The sequence below is a fragment of the Salvelinus sp. IW2-2015 genome, linkage group LG7, assembly GCF_002910315.2.
Source record: "Salvelinus sp. IW2-2015 linkage group LG7, ASM291031v2, whole genome shotgun sequence".
Classification (NCBI taxonomy): Eukaryota; Metazoa; Chordata; class Actinopteri; order Salmoniformes; family Salmonidae; genus Salvelinus; species Salvelinus sp. IW2-2015.
Window position 1 is genome coordinate 33,588,787 of NC_036847.1, and position 23,719 is coordinate 33,612,505.

Sequence of the window (23,719 nt, forward strand, 5' to 3'; positions counted from 1 at the left end):
AGAAGGGCTAGAAGTTTGAGGAATGGTGTATCAATGAAGGTCCCCGATTGAAGTTATCAGAGAGGAGGAAACCAAGGCTGTTTGGTATTGGAAACCCACTTGGACAGGTAAAAATCCAAACACAGGGGTAATCCCATGCCATTTAAGGACGATGCCAGAGTACGTCGGTAACAAATTAACTGTGCACACTTCCCTCACAACAACGATACCTCAAGTGAAAAGAGTCCTTAATACCCTTAAGATATGTACACAAACACAGATGGCATAAGAAAGCCATCAAAACCAAGGACATGATAATCATGATAGGAATCTCCGAGATAACTATCTTTGCTACTGGGAAAAGGAGAGTGAGTTTTTTGACCAAACTTAGGAAAATTGTTACACCTTCAGTTTTCTCCGTGACGTCACAACAGCCGTCCCACAAGGTGCTTACTTACCGTAGTGGGAGAAACACAGGTTAGATCAGTTTTTTTTTTTGTTTTTTCAACTGCATTCATTATGAAGTCGCCCTTGGGCCTGGTCCCTGTTACCTTCAGCTTGACTAGTAATAAAGCAATCAATAACTACCTGTCAGCTGACATTACCACTGAACACATGGACACAGGCCAAGGACCTTGGGTATACTAAACTCGATCATACCCCACTTATTAGGTAAAACAAGGGATTTCCGCTCTGTAGACCTATCATAAAGAAAGAAGCTACGGCTGAGGACAAAACCAACAGATATCTCACAGGCCGTAGCAAAGTAACATTTGTTCCTGAATGTAAGTCGGGTTTGCGGGTGGTTGTAGGAAAAAGCAAATGTGTTTTTCTTGTTAAGGAAGGTCGTGCTGTGGGGGGGGGGTATAAGACTATATATATGTTTTCTGATGGGTCTGATGGCGATTAGATTTATGTCAAACCCGAACATGCTGAGAAACAATATGCGGCAGACTAGATGTTGTCTATAATCTGGGGAATTCATGTCCGCCAGATACAACAAAATTATCGCCAACCTACAAATATCAGGAAGGATTAAGATTCCATCTTCATTTTGACTAATGAATGTTGATCCTAAATGGAAGAGAGAAATGGAACTTGTATGAGTGAAGAAAGAGGCCGGCCAAACCAAGCGACATCTGAGGGGGGTCTAACAACACCGGGATATTTTAAATGTGATGCGTGGAATACTACTGCCATCCAACCTCTCCGCCTGCTAAACGTAACTCTCGACACAACCGACCAAGATATCACATGGGTTTCCCACTCCCAGGAGGTAATACCACTGAACCGACCAGCCGCACGATGGATGGTGGTTACACAGCTGGGTCTGTTGAAACAAGTATTCACGCCTGCAGGGGGACCTATTTCATAATGAGAACCAAGTCTTGGGAGAAAATAGTACATTGCTGCTATCCTAGTGGTCTACTGAGTACCATCTAATTGTTCCGATCGAAGCTGAAGTTCCTGACGCGCTTCTCTTCTCCCTTCTCCCAACTTCTCCTACTCCATGTCCCTCGCCCCGTCATGCATCCCTCCTGCCAGGCTTTATCTCTTCTGGGGACGTGTAGTGATTAGCCTGGCGATCCTTCCCTGTCTCATCTGACTCTCACAAATTTCCGTTATTCTTCCCTCCCTGCTCTAGTCCTTTAATCCATCCACTCGGATATTCCGGCCTTATTACCTCTCGGTTCTACCCTCCTGGATCTATCCCCCGGTCCGTGGTGACAGAAGCCCCAGTCCCCCTCCCCGGCCCCCCGACCCCAAGTCAGATGGACAGGAACAGTGTGTCAAGCCAATCCCGTGGGGCCAGGGCCAAGCTACCAGGACAAAGCTGCAGCGGTAAACACACAACAGGACAAAAGAATTGTACACACAGCGTTCCCAATCCAAGGGAAACCAGAAAGACAGTCGTAGGTCCCATCCCTGACTAAACTTAAGTGTCGGACTCCTTTCTGGGAGTTTTCCCGAGCAGTACGGTTGGACGTTGTGTGTACACCATTATCGCAAGCTCAAGGAGTTTTTTCGTGATAGCGTTACTACATTTTTGAAGATTCTTCTTGACCACTGTTTCACAGACCCGCCCAGTACGTGGATCTCGAGCGAACCCAAACCTACTGCAAGGTTAAAGCCAACAATGAGGAAACACAGGGACTAAGTGTCGAGAGGCGGGTTGGTGGGTCAATTACCTATCCCATGTGTAGTGGCTCCCTGAATTATTTAGTTATAATGTTAAAACATGAAAAGCGGGTTGCTGGTTATTTTGTTTGGCCTAGCCTTTTTTTCCGTACCTATATAATGTTATCGAATTGTCGTTGTGAGTTGGAAAACGCATGAGGCAGCTTTTCACCACAACTGCGCTATTACATGGGAAGTCGAGACTACAATATTATGTGCTCAGAGATAATCGCAATGTACTCTCCCTTCTGAAAAATATACAGTTTATTCATTTCCTCAGGCGCTACATGTTGCTTTATGCATGGGATCTTGCGCAACCGGTTTATAGGAGTATAAATGGTAGAAGTTCCCCAAAGTGTGAGTGTTGTAGTCTGGTGGTTGGTATTAGATTACCTGAAACCTGACCAAGATGCGGGGTCCCAACAGGTGATACCCTGGACCACCCAATACGAAACCAAAGAGGGCCGGTTTCCCCACAGAGGTGATACTGCCTGACCAATCAAGATCTTGCGTTCTTTTTCATTCACACAAGGTGACTATTACTGACCACCGAACCCAAGAGTATGGGTGTTCACCCACAGGGTGGTTTATGGACCAATCCAAGCAATGTAGATGGTTTTTGTCCCACATCGGTGAATACCAACCAGACGGAATACGCCCCGCCCCTCCCGAACCCCAAAGGAGATAATAGGTTCCCACAGAGGGCTCCGGTCTTGTTGGATGGTTAATATATTCTGGTCCTTGCAGTGATACCTGACCAGCCAACCAGGGACCCAAGATGATGCTTTCCCACAGAGCGTTTGCTTGATTACCTGACCCCAACATCGATTCAAGTAATGGGGTTCCCACAGCGTGATATGAGTGATATGAGCGACCAAATAGATGGGGTTTCTCCACAAGGTTGATACGATCCGATCCAAGGAATGGGTTTTCACGCACTAGGTGATAAATCTGACCGAACCAAAATGGGTTCCACAGGTGACACTGAGTCTGATGACCAGCAAGATGGGTTCCCACAGGTGATACTGGACCGACCAAGAAGGGTTCCCACAGGTGATACTGAGTGCCTACCTGAACATCAAGATGGGTTCCCACAGGTGATACTGGCAACTCACCGACCAAGATGGTTCCCACAGGCAGTGATACTGACCAATCAAGACTGGGTTCCCACAGGTGATACTGACCGACCGACCAAGATGGGTTCCCACAGGTGAATACTGACGACAAGATGGGTTCCCACAGGTGATACTGAACCGACCAAGATGGGGGTTCCCACAGGTTGATGTGGCACAGGGTTAGGTGATACTGACCGACCAAGAAGGGTTCCCACAGGTGTGTACTGACGCCCAAGACCAAGAGTGGGTTCCCACAGGTGATGACTGAGCCAGAGGATCAGATTGTGATACTGAGTGTACTGAACCATCCAAGATGGAGTTCCCACAGGTGTGATACTGGACCCACCAAGATGGGTTCCCACGGTGATACTGACCGACCAAGATGGGTTCCCACAGGTGATATGACCGACCAAGATGGGTTCCCACAGGTGATTACTGACCGACCAAGATGGCGTTCCCACAGGTGATACTGACTCGACCACCAAGATGGGTTCCCACAGGTGATTACTGGACCGAACCAAGAATGCGGTTTCCACAGGTGATACTGACCGACCAGAGATGGTTCCCACAGGTTGTGATACTGACCGACAAGATGGGTTCCCACAGGTGATACTGACCGATCCAGATGGGTTCCCACAGGTGATACTGACCGACCAAGATGGGTTCCACCACAGGTGATACTGGAACCGACCAAGATGAGTTCCCACAGGTGATACTGAGTGTCTGACCAATCAAGATGGGTTCCCACAGGTGATAGATACAGATGGACCGACCAAAGAATGGTTCCCCCACCAGTCTGTGATACTGACCCACACAGATGGGTCCCACACGGGTTGATTTACGACCGATCTCTTGGTCGGTCAGTATCACCTGTGGGAACCCATCTTGGTCGGTCAGTATCACCTGTGGGAACCCATCTTGATTGGTCAGACACTCAGTATCACCCGTGGGAACCCATCTTGATTGGTCAGACGGTCAGCATGTTACTTTAATTCCCATTATGTCTATTTTGCATTACGTCATGTTGCAATGATGCTGCAATGATGCTAGAATGATGCTGTAATGATGGGTACGCTATCCTTTACATCAGCAATATCTCATGAAAATGGTATCAAAGATACTTGCATGCTGACTGCAGGAAAGTTCAACAGAGCTGTTGCCAGAGAATTTAATGTTCATTTCTCTACCGTAAGCCGCTTCCAACATCGTTTTAGAGAATTTGGCAGTACGTCCAATCGGTCTCACAACCGCAGGTCACGTGTAACCACGCCAGCCCAGGTCCTCCACATCTGGGCCTAACTCCCCAGTGGGTGGGCCTGGCTYCCAAGTGGGTGGGCCTATGCCCTCTCAGGCCCACCCATGGCTGCGCYACTGCCCAGTCATGTGAAATCCATAGATTAGGGCCTAATTTATTTATTTAAATTGACTGATTTCTCAGTAAACTGTAACTCAAATCGTTGAAATTGTTGCATGTTGCGTTTATATTTTTGTTCAGTATTGAGCGGTTGAAACAATATTTACTCTTATTGCTAATGSTTAGTTACAGCTCAAGGCATTTTCGATGGCCTGACTTTGTTAACTTCGACAACTAGGAAGTTTCCCGTCAGATTCCTTCCAAGTCATTTCCCTCAGCAATCAGCCCAATGTAATTAGTGTATTTACTAGTTAACTAGTTAACTAGTTAACCAGGGCCCCTTAGGGAGCTAAATGAACGGAACACTCAGAGAAACAGGGTGTCAGACCACTGCTGTGTAGAACACATTGACTGCTTCCTCTTTGTAGGACCACCACAAAGTTCATTCTAAATGACCAACATGCACCGTTCAACAGCAACTCTGTGTGTGTGTGTGTGTGTGTGTGTGTGTGTGTGTGTGTGTGTGTGTGTGTGTGTGTGTGTGTGTGTGTGTGTGTGTGTGTGTGTGTGTGTGTGTGTGTGTGTGTGTGTGTGTGTTGAGGGGAGGTTGTTTAATTGATTTGAAAGCATCATGGAAGTAGGAGCGAGGTCAATGTTTAGCGGCTTCCGTATGTCTTCAGTAATTACAGTGAGGTACCAAAAGTATTAGGACAGGGACACCTTTGTTGTTGTTTTGTCTCTGTACTCCAGCACTTAGGATTGGAAATCATACAATGACTATGAGGTCAAAGTGCAGACGGTCAGCTTTAATTTGAGTGTATTTTCAAAGTTACAGATGCATAAATATAATTTCCCCCGAAAAATGCTAACCTCCCCTGTTATTGGTAATGGTGAGAGGTTAGCATGCCTTGGGGGTATGATCTTTGACCCTCTGTAACTTTCTCACTCATCATTATTCACGATTCATTCAAGAGTATCCGTAATCATAGTAGCATACACATTAATGTAGACATGTTTAAAAACATATTCTATACTTATTTACAATAAAAATGACACAATACATTATATACCATTAATTTCTATTAGGCACAAAATAAACTGAAACACAACCGAAACAAACTTCAAATTAATCCAACAAGTTTGTAGAGTCACAAGCTTGATGTAATCATTGCGTTTCAAGGAACACGAAAAACTAATTGTGAAAACAAAGTTTTTAAACGTTTTTTTAGGATTCCCTAAAATGGGGGCGACAATGTATAAAAAGTGCTAGAATTTCGAAACGGTTCACTTCATAGTAATTATATAATTTCAAATCCTAAGCGCTGGAGTACAGACCCCCCCCCACCCAAACAAAAAATAATGTCACTGTCCAAATATTTGCTCATACACAGTGACCTGGACAGGATTCAGTGTTTCAGCACATTATTCGTTTCTAGTCAGTCTATCCTGTATATTCAACACAAACGACAGGAAATGCCTTGTTCACAGCCGTACCTTCTTTTCTGTGACATGCTTTTGGCAACATCAGTTGTCAATAGAATATGTTAGTCAACAGCATCTCATGAGGTCATGTTTAAGACTCTGTAACAATGGATATTATTACGTTAAAAAAAACATTCTCAGGAAAAAGCAGTAGAACTAGATTTATAGCCAACTGGTCTCTGTTACGATCACGTTTAGATGAGACCAAGACATCATGGGAAAGACGTTATCTTCTGGTTGTTATCTGGTCAGATTACAATTATTTTGAGTTTCTAAAAAAACGTTGACAAACGTCTTTATACAAACAGTAAAAACAACCTGACCAAGCATATAAAAGATGTCATAATGGCATCACTGTAACATGTTTTGTCTGCTGGTTTAGTCACTTCTACCTCCTGACTATGACCAGCCATTGTAAGAATATTCTAAGATAAATACACAACGCAGAGGACTAAAGGTCAAGAGGGAATTAACAATCAATGGAAATAGTTGTTTTTCAGTTCAACATCTGTTTAGAATCTGTGGAGGTGTTCCAGTCTGGGACTCATAGTTACATGTGACAAGTTCTCATTGGTCCAAATTGTCTATACATTGATCCTGCAACGGAATACTTGGWATTTGGCCATTGGCCCAATTTTACTGCAAGAAATTCTAATTGGTCAGCTACAGGCTAGGCTTGGGTATAAACGACATCCTGTCTCTTTGTTCAGTGGAGAAAACACTGAGGACAGGGGAGAATAAACATTGACCATCTACTTTCCAGCATAAAAACTATGATTTGTTCTCTTTGAATAAATATATTTTTCTCCACGTGATTTGTTTTTTGAGGTCTGTGTTATTGAAGAATAAATTAAACTGCTAAGACCAATCAGATACACTCTGCAAAGGTGGATTGCCTTATGGGTAGATATGAGGGAACATCTTAATGGACTGAAGTGCAGCCCATGTCCATAACATAAGTGTCCCTGCTCAGTGCCAAGCTGAGCACTGTAACGTCAGAGGCGACGCTGCCAGCCTATCCTGTGGGAGGATCAGAACCCAGTAACCAGCTGCAGCATCGTGGCTCTTACCAGAGATACAGTGGAGCATCATAACCCCCTGCAAGATGATTAGAGGCAGGCAGTGATTAGATAACTGGTCGAGACAGACAAACAGATACCCTGATGTGATTTCTCTTTCCTACATAGACTAAAGTCTACAGTGGAACACAACGTCCATGCCCCAAAATAATGATGTCAAAGATACAAAGCCGTGGGTAAGCCTCTCTTGGCCCATAGTAGGCTTTGGTGATATACCTTTTATACCGTTTATACCGTGGTATTTCTGAATACAGAAGGTATGATTTTCATTCGATTTTATTTGGGGGGATGGGGGCCCCCCGCCATTCCCCCAAATAAAATCGAATGATTTTATGGGTGCTCCCCAGCGAACGTGCTATGCCACTGCTTATAACTATAAGTTAAGTATAACTATAAGAAATCTAAGATGTGTCAAATAAATAATATCCAGGTCAGGGCTCCAACTATGCTTTTGGTTTGCTAGCTACAGTTGAATCGAAGTTTACATACACTTAGGTTGGAGTCATTAAAACTCATTTTTCAACACTCCACAAATTTCTTGTTAACAAACTATAGTTTTGGCAAGTTGTTTAGGACTTCTACTTTGTGCATGATACAAGTAATTTTTTCCAACAATTGTTTACAACAGATTATTTCACTTATATTCACTGTATCACAATTCCAGTGGTCAGAAGTTTACATACACTAAGTTGACAGGTGCCTTTAAACAGGTTGGAAAATTCCAGAAAATTATGTCATTGCTTTAGAACTTCTGATAGGCTAATTGACATCATTTGAGACAATTGGAGGTCTACTTGTGGATGTATTTCAAGGCCTACCTCAGTGCATCTTTGCTTGACATCATGGGAAAGTCAGAAGAAATCAGCCTGATTCATCCTTGGGAGCAATTTCCAAACGCCTATAGGTACACGTTCATCTGTACAAACAATAGTACGCAAGTATAAACACCATTGGACCACACAGCCGTCATACCGCTCAGGAAGGAGACGCGCTGTCTCCTAGAGATGAACGTACTTTGGTGTAAAAAGTGCAAATCAACCCAGAACAACACAAAGGACTTGTGAAGATGCTGGATGAAACAGGTACAAGAGGATCTTTATCCACAATAAAACAAGTCCTATATCGACATAACCTGAAAGGCCGCTCAGCAAGGAAGAAGCCACTGCTCCAAAACCGCCATAAAAAAGCCAGACTACGGTTTGCAACTGCACATGGGGACAAAGACTGTGCTTTTGTTAGAAATGTCCTCTGGTCTGATGAAACAAAAATAGAAACTGTTTGGCCATAATGACCATCGTTATGTTTGAGGAAAAAGGGGACGCTTGCAAGCCGAAGAACACCATCCAACCGTGAAGCACGGGGGTGGCAGCATCATTGTGTGGGGTGCTTTGCTGCAGGAGGGACTGGTGCACTTCAGAAAATAGATGGCATCATAAGGGAGGAAAATTACGTGGATATATTGAAGCAACATCTCAAGACATCAGTCAGGAAGTTAAAGCTTGGTCGCAAAAACCATATCAATATGAATCACAACACAGCTCCTAAGGGAGCGCCGGCTTTCCCTCTGAAGCATGACACCTTTGAATATCATTTACCTCATGCTCTTTTTATTTTTTGTTGTGTTTTAACCCACCTTCCTGCCAGAGAGAGAGACAGCTGTCAACTTGATGCTTTTATTTGCAGATGTTGAGAGGTAAGACATGTTCTCAGTCACAATAGTGTCTTAGCGTTTGCCGTCACATGTTGCCATCTAGAAACAAGATTGCAGACTGTTCTAGAGTGTAGCACCAGAAGAATGGTTCAAATGCAGACTGTTCCAGATGTAGCACCAGAAGAATGGTTCAAATGCAGACTTTCTAGATGTACACAGAGAGAGTGGTTCAGAATGCAGACTGTTCCAGAGTGTAGCACCAGGAGAGAGAGTGGTTCAGAATGCAGACTGTCCAGAGTGTAGCACCAGAAGAGAATGGTTCAAGAATTTGGCAGATGTTTCCAGAGTGTAGCACCAGATAGTGGTCAGATATTAGACTATTCCAGTTTTAGCCCCAGAGAGGGATTCAGAATGCAGACTGATCCAGGGTGTCGCAACAGAGAGTGGTCAGAATGCAGACTGTTCTAGAGTGTAGTACCAGAGAGTGGTTCTGAATGCAGACTGTTCTATAGTGTGCACCAGAGAGAGTGGTTCTGAATGCAGACTGTTCAGAGTGAGCACAGAGAAAGTGTTCAGAATGCAGACTGATCCAGAGTAGACCGACAGAGTGGTTCAGAATGCAACTGATTCTGAGTGTAGCACCAGAGATGGTTCAGAATGCAGACTGTTCTAGAGTGTAGCACCAGAGAGTGGTTCAGAATGCAGACTGTCATGAGTGTAACACCAGAGAGTGGATTCAGAAATGCAGACTGTCAGTAGTGTAACACCAGAGAGAGTGATTCAGAATCAGATGTTCAAGTTGCAGAAGAGTGTCATAAAAGTTCAGATTGTACACAGAGAGAGTGGTTCAGAATGCAGACTGTTCAGAGTGTAGCACAGAAGAGGTCAGAATGCAGACTGTTCCAGAGTGTGGCACCCAGAGAGAGTGGTTCAGAATAAGACTGTTCCAGATTGTAACAACCAGAGAGAGTGGTCAGAATGCAGGACTGTTCAGAGTGTAGCACCAGAGAGAGGTTCAGAATGCAGACTATTTAGAGTGTACACAAGAGAGTGGTTCAGAATGCAGACTATTTAGAGTGTAGCACAGAGAGAGTGGTTCAGAATGCATGACTTTTCAGAGTGTAGCACCAGAGAGTGTTCAGAATGCAGACTGTTCAGAGTGTAGCACCAGAGAGAGTGGTTCAGAATCAGACTGCTCGAGGTAGCACAGAAGGTTTCAGAATGCAGACTATTTAGAGGTGTAGCACCAGAGAGAGTGGTTCAGAATGCAGAGTGTTGCCATTTTCCTTCGTTGATAAATTAAGATGTAAATGCTATATCTATTTAGCACTACCCATTCTAGTCTTACAGTACAGTACCCGCTGTTTTAAAGCCCCTTTGCCCATTGCTGTGATTGCTAATTAGTCCTGCCACATCAGCATCTGGTGTTTTCACCATCATCCTGGTGCTATGCGATGAACCATATCAGCATCTCCTTGCCCTCTGGAGTCTCCCTGCCTCTGTATCACACACATACACACTTTCTCTTTGTTCTCTCTCTTTCTCTCTCTGTTTCTCTCTCTTCTTCTCTTCTCTGTCTCTCTCTCTGTTCTATCTCTCTCTCCTCTCTCTCCTCTCTCTTCTCTCTCTCTTTTCTCTCGTCCTCTCTCTCTCTTCTTCTCTGTCATCTCTCTCTTTCTCTCTCTGTCGCTCTCTCTGTCTATCTCTCCTGTCTCTCTCTTCTATCCTCCTCGTCTCTCTCTGTCTCTCTCTGTCTCTCTCTCTGTCTCTCTCTCTGTCTATCTCTCTTTCTATCTCTCGATCTCTCTCTCTCTGTCTCTCTCTGTCTCTCTCTCTTTCTATCTGTCTCTGTCTCTCTCTGTCTCTCTCTCTTTCTATCTCTCTCTCTTTCAAATTCTAATTCAAACTCAAGCTGCTTCATTGGCGTGAAAAACATTGTGTCAATATTGCCAAACAATATACATTGTAATAAAATTATAAACAATAACAAATAATAATATAAAATGGTAGTAAATAATAAGTCAAAATGAAATACAAAAATAACAACAATATGAGAAATGTAATAAATATAAAAAGCTAAACATGGAAAATGAAACTATAACTAACTTATAACTGTCATCTTCACCATTACATCAGTACTACAACTACCACCACAACCATCGTCATTACACTGCTATCATTACCATCACCCTACTACCCATACCACTACTAGTTATAATGATAAACAACAATTATAATAGAATTAACAATAATAGTAATACTAATAATAAGTAAGTTACTGTTTACTATGCAGATGTTATTATTCAGTGTYCCTCAGGCTATGGCAGGCAAATACATATTTGTCTGCAAGAGGAGCCATTGCTCCTTCGCCCATGAGTATTTTTAGTTTTTCCTCTGGGTTTAATAAGTTAAAATTTGGAATAAATGTAGTCATTTCTGTGAATAATGAATCTCTTGGTGAGGAATATTTATCACAGTAAAGGAGAAAGTGCATCTCTGTTTCTACCTCCCCTGTCAGGCAGTGACCACATACACGCTCCTCTTTGGGTAGCCATGTCTTTTTATATCTGCCGGTTTCTATTGCCAATTGGTGGTCACTCAGCCTGTACTTGGTAAGGATCTGTTTCTGCTTCGTATCTCTGACAGAGTAGAGATAATGAGCCAATTCATATTCTCTATTTAGGGTCAGATAGCAATTTAGTCGGCTTTGGGATTTTGTTTCGTTTTTCCAATGTTGTAAATATGAATCCTTTGATTCTCTCTCTCTCTCTCTCTCTCTCTCTCTCTCTCTCTCTCTCTCTCTCTCTCTCTCTCTTTCTCTCTCTCTCTCTCTCTCTCTCTCTCCTCTCTCTCTCTCTCTCTCTCTCTCTCTCTCTCTCTCTCTCCCAACATACTCACACTCACACACACTCACAAACTCCCCGACGCGCGCGCACACACACACACACACTCTCTCTCTCTCTTCTCTCTCTCTCTCCTCTCTTCTCTCTCACACACACACACTCGCAACACACACACTCTGTCTCTCTCTCACACACTCGCACACACACATACATGCACACTCTCGCACACACACACACACACACACACACACACACACACACACACACACACACACACACACACACACACACACACACACACACACACACACACACACACACACACACACACACACACACACACACACAACACACACACACACACACACACACCACACACACACACACACACACACACACACACACACACACACAATATGCCATCACAGCCATGTCAGACAGTGCTGCTCCACATGTCAAGGAACTGGGCCACTTCCTCTCTGAGTAGGAGAGATCAGAGCCGAGCCCCAGGGCCACTTCCTCTCTGAGTAGGAGAGGTCAGAGCCGAGGCCCAGGGCCACTTCCTCTCTGAGTAGGAGAGATCAGAGCGAGGCCCCAGGGCCACGTCCTCTCTGAGTAGGAGAGATCAGAGCCGAGTCCCCGTGGCCACTTCCTCTCTGAGTAGGAGAGATCAGAGCCGAGGCCCAGGGCCACTTCCTCTCTGAGTAGCAGAGATCAGAGCCGAGGCCCAGGGTCACTTCCTCTCTGAGTAGGAGAGATCAGAGCCGAGGCCCCAGGGCCACGTCCTCTCTGAGTAGGAGAGATCAGAGCCGAGTCCCCGTGGCCACTTCCTCTCTGAGTAGGAGAGTTCAGAGCCGAGTCCCCTGGTCACTTCTCTCTGAGTAGGAGAAAGCAGAGCCGAGGCCCTGGGCCACTTCCTCTCTGAGTAGGAGAAAGCAGAGCCAAGGCCCTGGGCCACTTCCTCTCTGAGTAGGAGAAAGCAGAGCCGAGCGCCTGGGCCACTTTCTCTCCGAGTAGGAGAAAGCAGAGCCGAGGCCCCAGGGCACTTCCTCTCTGAGTAGGAGAGATCAGAGCCAAGGCCCCGTGGCCACTTCCTCTCTGAGAGGAGAAAGCAGAGCCACGGCCTGGGCCACGTCCTCTCTGAGTAGGAGAGATCAGAGCCGAGTCCCCGTGGCCACGTCCTCTCTGAGTAGGAAGAATCGAGCCGAGGCCCGGGCGCCACGTCCTCTCTGAGTAGGAGAGATCAGAGCCGAGTCCCCGTGGCCACGTCCTCTCTGAGTAGGAGAAAGCAGAGCACGGCCCTGGGCCACGTCCTCTCTGAGTAGGAGAGATCAGAGCCGAGTCCCGTGGCCACGTCCTCTCTGAGTAGGAGAGATCAGAGCCGAGTCCCGGGCCACGTCCTCTCTGAGTAGGAGAGATCAGAGCCAGCCCTGGGCCACTTCCTCTCTGAGTAGGAGAGATCAGAGCCGAGGCCCAGGGCCACTTCCTCTCTGAGTAGGAGAGATCAGAGCCGAGGCCCCGGCCCGTCTGAGTTCTACACGCTTCATTAATACCTCACAGGGCTCCTGCAGACTGCCAGCCAGTCAGCCAGCGAGCCAGCCAGCCAGTCAGCCAGCGAGCCAGCCAGCATACATCAGAGAGATAGAAGGGAGGGGAGGACCGTGGGAGAGAGGGGAGGGAGAGAGAGACCTGGATAGATAAAGAGAGAAGGGAGGGGAGGAAAGAGAGAGCGAGAGCGAGAGGAAGAGATGGGGAATAGCAGGGAGAGGAAACGAAAGAGACAGAGAGAGGGAGGAAGAGAGAGAAAGAGAGGTGTTCTGTGCTGTTTGAAGCTCTTCCCACAAGTGCTTTGAACCAATAACAGTAATGATCCATAGCAGTTGCCTGAGAGCCAGCAGGGAAATCAAGAACCCAGAAATGCACACGTGCATGTGTGCACACGCACGAAGAAAACTGTAATTGAAAACAAAGTGTGAACTTTGTGGAGAAAAAAAGAAAATACACATTTTGCTAAATAAAATACACATCAATCCATTTTAGTCTCACAATATCCATGTCCTCATAAGGAAAATACAGAAATTATATATTTACAACAACAAAAAATGGTTTTGAAAATCTGTCTCACCCTTCCTTCACCTGTCATAGTGTCCCCTGCTTTTCTCTGTGTGTCTCTACGCTGTCTTCCTGACCAAGGTGAGACATCTTGTTACACGGGTCAACCACTTTCTGGAGAAAAACTCATTCATATGTGGTTGATTATGACGATGACTGTTGAAATGCTTTTCCTGCCGGCATACGTATATTCAACATAGCCAGTAGACAGACATACAGAGCTACGTTTACAAAGGCACAGATGTGAAACGTGGAGGAGGGGACTACCTGACCTTGTCCCATGTTTTAGTCTTCAGTTGAAAAATGTTTTGCTACTTTGTGCACTAATGACAGTGTTGTTGTGCTTGTCTCCCCRTGCAGCTGGAGAAGAAACAGATGGCCCCGCCCTTCAAGCCCCAGATCACAGACTACGGCCTAGAGAACTTCGACACCCAGTTCACCAACGAACCAGTGCAGCTGACGCCAGACGATGAGTGAGTCCTTCCAAACAGACGCGACTAGCCTGACATACGAATAAATGTTTGATCAACACTTGATATTATTTGAAGTGTCATAGGCCTATAGATGAGATTCAACAAGCCATCCAACTAGCTGTGTAACCGTGTCCATATATTAAACGTCAGAGCGCCAATGTTATAGCTTACTGTACAAGCTGCTAGTGTTATAACTAGGGTTATAATAGCTTGGTAACATAGATGGTTAGTGGATAGGGGAGGTACARACTGGGAAACACCAGTTGAACTCTGTGAATGGTGATGGTTGGCCAGTATGGGGCACAAGACCAGTACATTCCAGTCTGTTTCCTTTTCTACCATAAGGGATTGGAGGATGAGACTGGGGGCGTGTCCAGAAACAATCCCTGGCCCTTACTCCCTAGAGATGATTCGTTTTAAACAATATGGTGAAAATTCCCCCTATAGCCTATCAGAGGGAAAGGTTGAGCTATCACTGCATTGCTTAATCCTATCAGATCATCCCAGATCTCCACAAGTGTCTAGGGGGTAGGCAATCGGGGTTGTTTCTGGACAGGGTCTATTCAGGGGTCTGCAACGTGTGGCTTTGGAGCCACATGCGGTTCTTTAACTGCCCCTTTGAGGCTCAATGGCTAACTATAATAGTAGTAGTGAAGATATTCAACAACCAGAGAGCATTCACCACCTCAGAGAGCATTGACCACCTCAGAGAGCATTGACCACCTCAGAGAGCATTGACCACCTCAGAGAGCATTGACCACCTCAGAGAGCATTGCTATCGATACCTCAGGAGCATGGACCGACCTCAGAGAGTCGATTCACCGGAGCGCGTCGAGAGAGCATCTGGACGCCCTCAGAGAGCATGGCACCAGCCTCGAGAGAGCATGTGACCACTCAGAGAGCATTGAGCGCACCCATTCAGAGAGCATTCCAGCGACCTATTCGAGGGATAGGCATTGACCCGGACCTCAGAGAGAGCATTCAGTCACACGGTCAGAGAGCATGGACCCGACTCAGAGGAGCATGACCTACCGTCGAGAGAGCATGGTCCACCTATTCAGTGAAGAGCATTGACCCACTCTTTAGATAGATGCATGGACGCACCTCAGAGAGCATTGCCACCCTCAGAGAGCATGGACCACCTCAGAGAGCATTGACCACCTCAGAGGCATTGACCACTCAAGCCGAGCATTGACCACCTCAGAGAGCATTGACCACCTCAGAGAGCATTAACACCTCAAGAGGCATTCACCACTCAGAGAGCACTCTACCACATCAGAGAGCATCACCACCTCAGAGAGCATTATCACAACTCCAGAGAAGCATCGAACACACTCAGAGAGCATTGACCACTCAGAGAGAGACTACCTTCAGCATCACCTCAGAGAGCATTCGACCACCGTCAGAGAGCATTCATGACCACCTCAAGATGCACCGAGAGCATTGACGCACCTCAGAGAGCATTGACCAGCTCCAGAGAGCATTGACCACGCTGAGGCACGGAAGGGCATTGACCCAGGCTCACTCAGAGAGCATTGAACCTACGACTCAGAGAGCATTGACACACGCTCAGAAGAGCATTGACCACACTCAGAGAGCAATTGACGGGCACCTCCAGAGCATTGACCACCTCAAGAGGCATGGTGACGCACCTCAGAGGAGCATTCACGCATGTCAGAGAGCAATTGACCACCTCAGAGAGCATTGACCACTTCAGAGAGCATGGACCACCTCAGAATCTGCAACATAAAAGGGTTAACATTTGATATTGTGACAATGAAATGCTGCTATGGATCCATGTTGGTTTCTATGGCTCTGCCCTCATTGTAAAAACCCCAATCACAACAGAGTTTGGGAGTAGAGAAGAGACATCAGACGTGTGATGACTCCACTGAACAAAGATCTACATGGACATCCACTCTTTCTCTGTTCCCCTATCCTTTCATCTTCAGTCCGTTTACGAGTGGTACTGTGCCAAGTTTCCGACTCTCGATGTCTTTGAAAGTAATTGTCTTCAATGAGGAAAAAATAAAGAAAATGGCCTTCCAACAATGACTTCAGTCGTAGGTTGTGTTTTGATCGATGTAGACATATTGTCCACGGGGGATTTGACAGGATCCTTGTTTTAGATTAACTTTGAAAGAATGGGCTAAAAAGATTTGGCATAGCAACAGAGGTGACTGCCATTCTACCGAGGGGCTCTGTAGCCAGAGTATGACAAACAAGCCAGGCTTTTCTCTGCGGCTGCAGGATAACTATTCCAAACTATCCCATGTGGCTTTGCAAGCGGTGCCAATAGATATTACTGGGCTGACATTTGTCAATGTTTTCATTAAATGATCCATCGTGGTCTAATTTTGATGTTCAGGCTCAATGTTTGGTTTTGTAATAATTCAGCATTCTATATAGATGTATTGGCGATCAGATGAACAACACAAATTCAAGGAATTTCTATGAACATACAGTTTTCAAACTACTTGAAACTCAATCCATATCAGTCCATATCTGGTTAAAAAAAAAGTTACATAAAGAAATGTCAGTTTCAACTTCAAATTCTGTATCTTACCTGCCTTCCTCTGTTTCGAGCCCTAACAACGGCATATCGTCTATCTATCCATCTACCCTGGATAGAAACCCACAGTATCTCTGGCGTTCTGACACAGTAGTCGAGGTGTGTCTACTGAGGTGCAGTCAGATCAACCGGTGGTGCAGCTCCCATGATGTAAAGCACCCCTCCTCTTCTGTGATAGGTTGGCAGACGAAACAAGAAAAGTGAGCGAGAGAGAGGGAGGGAGAAAAAGAGTAAACCCTTCTCGTTAGCAATTTACTTTGCTGCATAAAAAACCCTAGCTTCCTGAGGAGCTGAGGGAGGGAGGGAGGGAGAGAGGAAGAGAAAAACAGAGGGGGAGAGAAACAGAGAAAGAGGTGGAGGCKAGAGTAAACCAGTCAGTCAGACAGAGAGACAGAGGGAGAGTAAACCAGTCAGTCAGACAGAGAGACAGAGAGGGAGGAGGGGTGGGAGAGAGATGGGGAGAGACTAGGAGGAGGGTGTGGGAAGAGATGGGGAGAGACTAGGGGAGGGGTGGGGAGAGAGATGGGGAGAGACTAGGAGGAGGGTGGGAAGAGAGCGATGAGAGACGGAGGGGTGGGAGAGAGGTGGGAGAGACTAGGAGGAGAGTGGGGAGAGAGATGGGGAGAGACTAGGAGGAGGCGGGGAAAATGGGAAGAGACTAGGAGGAGATGGGAGAGAGGTGGGGAGAGACTAGGAAGGAGGGTGGGGAGACGCGGAGAGACTAGGAGGGGGGTGGGGAGAGAGTGGGGAGAGACTAGAGGAAGGGGTGGTGGAGAGAGATGGGAGAGATAGGAGAGGGGGGGGAGAGAGATGGGGAGAGACTAGGTGGGAGGGTGGGGAGAGAGATGGGGAGAGACTAGAGAGGAGGAGGTGGGAGAGAGATGGGGAGGACAAAGAGGAGAGGGGGGAGAGAGATGGCGGCAGGAATGGAGGGGGTGGGGAGAGAGATGGGGAGAAGCTAGGAGGAGAGGTGGGGAGAGAGATGGGAAGAGAGAGGAGGGATGGGGCGAGAGGTGGGGAGAGACTAGGAGGAGGGGTGGGGACGAGAGATGGGGAGAGACTAGGATGGAGGGGTGGGGAGAGAGATGGGAGAGACTAGGAGGAGGGGTGGGAGAGAGAGGGGGGAGAGACTAGGAGGAGGGGTGGGGAGAGATGGGGAGAGACTAGAGGAGGGGTGGGGAAGAGATGGGGAGAGATCTAGGAGGAGGGGTGGGGAGAGAGTGGGGGAGAGACTAGGAGGAGGGTGGGGAGAGAGATGGGGAGAGACAGAAGAGTAGGGAGTGGGGGGTGGAGAGGATGGGGAGAGAGGGAGAAGGGGGGGTGGGGAGAGGATGGGGGGACCTGAGGAGGAGGGGTGGGGAGAGACTAGGAGAGAGGTGGGGAGAGAGATGGGGAGAGCTAGGAGGAGGGGTGGGGAGAAGAGATGGGGGAGACTAGGTGGAGGGTGGGGAAGAGCTGGGGAGAGACTAGGAGGGGGGTGGGGAGAGAGATGGGGAGAGATAGGAGGAGGGGTGGGGAGAGAGATGGGGAGAGACAGAGGAGGGGTGGGGGAAGAGATGGGGAGAGACTAGGAGGAGGGTGGGAGAGACTAGGAGGAGGGACTGGGGAGAGAGGTGGGAGAGATAGGATGGAGGTGGGGAGAGAGATGGGAGAGACTAGAGGAGGGGTGGGGAGAGACAGGAGAGGGATGGGGAGAGAGTGGGGAGAGACTAGGAGGAGGGGGGGAGGAGATGGGGAGAACTAGGAGGAGGGTGGGGAGAGAGATGGGGAGTAGGGGAGGGGTGGGGAGAGAGATGGGGGAGAGACTAGGAGGAGGGGTGGGGAAGAGAGATGGGGAGGACTAGGTGGAGGGGTGGGGGGAGAGTATTGGGAGAGACTCGAGTGAGGCAGGGGTGGGAGAGACAGAGAGATGGGGAGAGACTAGAAGGAGGGGGTAGGGAAGAGGAAACAGAAGAAGAAAATGATGGGAGAGATAGGGGAGAGGTGGGGAGAGCAGATGGGAGAGCTAGGTGGAGGGGAGGAGAGTGCGTAAGAGGGGAATGGGAGGGGATGAGATGGAGATGGGCGCGGGGAGTGGGAGGGGTGGGGAGGTAGTGGGGGAGAAAGGTGGGTGCTGGGGGGTGGGGGGGAGGGGCGGGGGGTGGGGGAGAGAGGGAGGATCTGGAAGAGTGGAGGGAGGGGTGGGTGGGAGAGAAGAGTAAAAGTGGGAGACTAGGAGGAGGGAGGAGGGCTTGGGGAGACTGAAGGTGTGGGCAGAGAGAGGGAAGAAGGTGGAGGGTGGGGGGAGAAGAGATGGGGAGGTGGGGGGAGAGACAAGGAGGAGGGGTGGGGAGAAGACTGGGGAGAACTAGAGGAAGGGAAAGAGGTGGGAGAGAGATGGAAGACTAGGAGGAGGGATGGGGAGAGAGGTGGGGAGAGACTAGGAGGAGGGGGGGAGAGAGATGGGAGAGACTTAGGAGGGGGGGGGGAGAGAGATGGGGAGAGACTAGGAGGGAGGGGTGGGGAGAGAGATGGGCGAGACTAGGAGGAGGGGTGGGTGAGAGAGATGGGGAGAGACTAGGAGGAGGGGTGGGCGAGAGAGTGGGAGAGATAGAGGAGGGTGCTGGAGAGAGATGGGGAGACTAGGGGAGGTGGGGAAAGAGATGGGGAGAGACTAGGAGGAGGGTGGAGAGAGCTGGGGAGAGACTAGGAGAGGTGGAGAGAGATGGGAGCAGAGACAGAGAGAGACTAGAGTTGGGGTGGGAGAGAGTTTAATTGCCAGCTCCTTGTCAATGACCAGTAGACCAGACTCAAAGAATAAGATTCACTATGTTCTATGCCTTGGCTAGTCACCGTGTTCAAGGGCTTGTCTGTAACAGGATGATGAAACATCCCTGGATTTGTATTGTATGGAGGAGGTTGAGTGGATTGGTTCTGCCCTCTTTTTTTATGAATCCTGTGTGTGTGTGTGTGTGTGTGTGTGTGTGTGTGTGTGTGTGTGTGTGGTGTGTGTGTGTGTGTGTGTGTGTGGTTGTGTGTGTGTGTGTGTGTGTGTGTGTGTGTGTGTGTGTTGTCTGTGTGTGTGTGCACCATCATCAAATACAGGACTGTCTGTCTCTCTCTCTCTTCTTTTTTCTCTCCTTCTCCTCTCCTCTCCCCTCTCTCTCCCTCCTCTCTCTCCCCTCTCTCTCCAGCTGTCATTTCCCAGCTCTGCTGACATGAGGGCAGCCTCATGATGACACCTTTTTCCCCCTCCATCACTTTTTCTTCTCCCTTCCTTCTTTCTTTTTTCTCCTCCTCTCTCTCTCTTAATGTCTGTATCCTCCTATCTCTCTCTCTCTCTTAATGTCTGTATCTCTCTCTCTCTCTCTCCTCTCTCTCTCTCTCCTCTCTCTCTCTCTCTTAATGTCTGTATCTTCTCTCTCTCTCTCTTTGCTCTCTCTCTCTCTCTCTCTCTATGTCTGTATCTCCTCTCTTCTCTCTCTCTTCTTTCTCTCTCTCTCTCTCTCTCTCTCTGCTCTCTCTGTCTCTCCTCTCTCTCTCTCTCTCTCTCTCTCTCTCTCTCTCTCTCTCTCTCTCAATTCAATTCAATTCAATTCAAGGGGCTTTATTGCATGGGACATGTGTTCCATTGCCAAAGCAGTGAGGGTAGATATTATACAAAAGTGAAATAACACAAACAATTAACAGTAAAATTCCACATACGAAGTTTCAACACATAAAGACATTACAAATGTTATATTATATATATACAGTGTTGTAACAATGTACAAATGGTTAAAGCACACAAGTTAAAATAAATAAGCATAAATATGGTTTGTATTTCCAATGGTGTTTGTTCTTCACTGGTTGCCCTTTTCTTGTGGGCAACAGGTCACAAATCTTGCTCTGTGATGGCACACTGTGGAATTTCTCCCAGTAGATATGGGAGTTTATCAAAATTGGATTGTTTTCAAATTCTTGTGATCTGTGTAATCTGAGGGAAATATGTCTCTCTAATATGGGCATACATTGGCCAGGAGGTTAGGAAGTGCAGCTCAGTTCCACCTCTTTTGTGCGCATGTGCACATAGCCTGTCTTCTCTTGAGAGCCATGTCTTGCTACGGCGGCCTTTCTCAATAGCAAGGCTATGCTCAGTCTGTACATAGTCAAAGCTTTCCTTAAGTTTGGGTCAGTCAAAGTGGTCAGGTTTCTGCACTGTGTACTCTCTGTTTAGGGCCAAATAGCATTCTAGTTTGCTCTGTTTTTTTGTTAATCTCTTTCCAATGGTGTCAGTAATTTCTTTTGTTTTCTCATGATTTGGTTGGGTCTAATTGTGTGTTGTCCTGGGGCTCTGTGGGGTGTTGTTGTGTTTGTGAACAGAGCCCTAGGACCAGCTTGCTTAGGGACTCTTCTCCAGGTTCATCTCTCTGTAGGTGATGGCTTTGTTATGGAAGGTTTGGGAATCGCTTCCTTTAGGTGGTTGTAGAATTAACGGCTCTTTTCTGGATTTTGATAATAGTGGGTATCGGCTAATTCTGCTCTGCATGCATTATTTTGGTGTTCTACGTTGTACACTGAGGATATTTTGCAGAATTCTGCATGCAGATTCTCAATTTGTGTTGTCCCATTTTGTGAAATCTTGGTTGGTGAGCGACCCCAGCCCTACAACCATAAAGGCAATGGGCTCTATGACTGATTCAAGTATTTTTGCCAGATCCTAATTGGTATGTTGAAATTTATGTTCCTTTTGATGGCATAGAAGGCCCTTCTTGCCTTGTCTCCAGATCGTTCACAGCTTTGTGGAAGTTACCTGTGGTGCTGATGTTTAGGCCGAGGTATGTATAGTTTTTTGTGTGCTCTAGGGCAACGGTGTCTAAATGGAATTTGTGGTCCTGGTGACTGGACCTTTTTTGGAACACCATTATTTCGGTCTTACTGAGATTTATGTCAGGGCCCAGGTCTGACAGAATCTGTGCAGAAGATCTAGGTGCTGCTGTAGGCCCTCCTTGGTTGGTGACAGAAGCACCAGATATCAGCAAACAGTAGACATTTGACTTCGGATTCTAGTAGGGTAGAGCCGGTGCTTGCAGACTGTTCTAGTGCCCGCGCCAATTCGTTGATATATATGTTGAAGAGGGTGGGGCTTAAGCTGCAGCCCTGTCTCACCCCACAACCCTGTGTGAAGAAATGTGTGTGTTTTTTGCCAATTTTAACCGCACACTTGTTGTTTGTGTACATGGATTTTATAATGTCGTATGTTTTACCCCCAACACCACTTTCCATCAATTTGTATAGCAGACCCTCTGCCAAATTGAGTCGAAGGCTTTTTTGAAATCAACAAAGCATGAGAAGACTTTGCCTTTGTTTTGGTTTGTTTGTTGTCAATTAGGGTGTGTAGGTGAATACATGGTCTGTTGTACGGTAATTTGGTAAAAAGCCAATTTGACATTTGCTCAGTACATTGTTTTCATTGAGGAAATGTACGAGTCTGCTGTTAATGATAATGCAGAGGATTTCCCAAGGTTACTGTTGACGCATATTCCACGGTAGTTATTGGGGTCAAATTTGTCTCCACTTTTGTGGATTGGGGTGATCAGTCCTTGGTTCCAAATATTGGGGAAGATGCCAGAGCTAAGGACGATGTTAAGAGTTTTAGTATAGCCAATTGGAATTTGTTGTCTGTATATTGATCATTTCATTAAGGATACCATCAACACCACAGGCCTTTTTGGGTTGGAGGGTTTTTATTTTGTCCTGTAACTCATTCAAGGTAATTGGAAATCAGTGGGTTCTGGTAGTCTTTAATAGTTGATTCTAGGATTTGTATTTGATCATGTATATGTTTTTGCTCTTTATTCTTTGTTATTAGAGCCAAAAAAGATTGGAGAAGTGGTTTACCCATACATCTCCATTTTGGATAGATAAATTCTTCCGTTTGTTTGTTTGTTCAGTGTTTTCCAATTTCCCAGAATTGGTTAGAGTCTATGGAGTCTTCAATTACATTGAGCTGATTTCTGACGTGCTGTTCCTTCTTTTTCTGTAGTGTATTTCTGTATTGTTTTAGTGATTCACCATAGTGAGGCGTAGACTCAGGTTTTCCGGGTCTCTATGTTTTTGGTTGGACAGGTTTCTCAATTTATTTCTTAGATTTTTGCATTCTTTATCAAACCATTTGTCATTGTTGTTCATTTTCTACGGTTTTTTCTATTGAGATTTTTAGATTTGATAGGAAGCTGAGAGGTCAAATATACTGTTAAGATTTTCTACTGCCAAGTTTACACCTTCACTATTGCAGTGGAACATTTTACCCAGGATGTGTCTAAAAGGGATTGAATTTGCTGTTGCCTAATTGTTTTTTGGTAGGTTCCAAACTGCATTCCTTCCATCTATAGCATTTCTTAATGTTACTCAGTTCCTTTGGCTTTGATGCCTCATGATTGAGTATTGCTCTGTTCAAGTAGACTGTGATTTTGCTGTGGTCTGATAGGGGTGTCAGTGGGCCGACTGTGAACGCTCTGAGAGACTCTGGTTGAGGTCAGTGTCTCTCTCTCTCTCTCTCTCTCTCTCTCTCTCTCTCTCTCTCTCTCTCTCTCTCTCTCTCTCTCTCTCTCTCTCTCTCTCTCTCTCTCTCTCTCTCTCTCTCTCTCTCTCTCTCTCTCTCTCTCTCTCTTCTCTCTCTTAATGTCTGTATCCTCCTCTCTCTCTCTCTCTCTCTCTCTATCTCTCTCTCTCTCTCTTCTCTCTCTCTCTCTGTCTCTCTCTCTCTATATCTGTATCCTCCCTCTCTCTCTCTCTCTCTCTCTCTCTCCGTCTCTCTCTCTCTCTCTCTCTCTCTCTCTCTCTCTCTCCTCTCTCTCTCTCTCTCTCTCTCTCTCTCTCTCTCTCTCTCTCTCTAATGTCGTATCCTGTATTCTCTCTAC

The 23,719-nt window shown here is 46.6% G+C and overlaps 1 protein-coding gene across 1 annotated transcript in view; it reads left to right on the forward strand.

Moving 5' to 3' along the window:
* The window catches only part of LOC111966155 (protein kinase C zeta type-like), a 60,840-nt gene extending 46,570 nt beyond the window's left edge, over nt 1–14,270 (forward strand). Inside the window, exon 14 of the mRNA XM_070444610.1 lies at nt 14,154–14,270. Within this exon, the coding sequence (XP_070300711.1) occupies nt 14,154–14,270 (117 nt within the window). The remainder of the gene's footprint in view (nt 1–14,153) is intronic.
* Nucleotides 14,271–23,719: the final 9,449 nt, after the last annotated feature.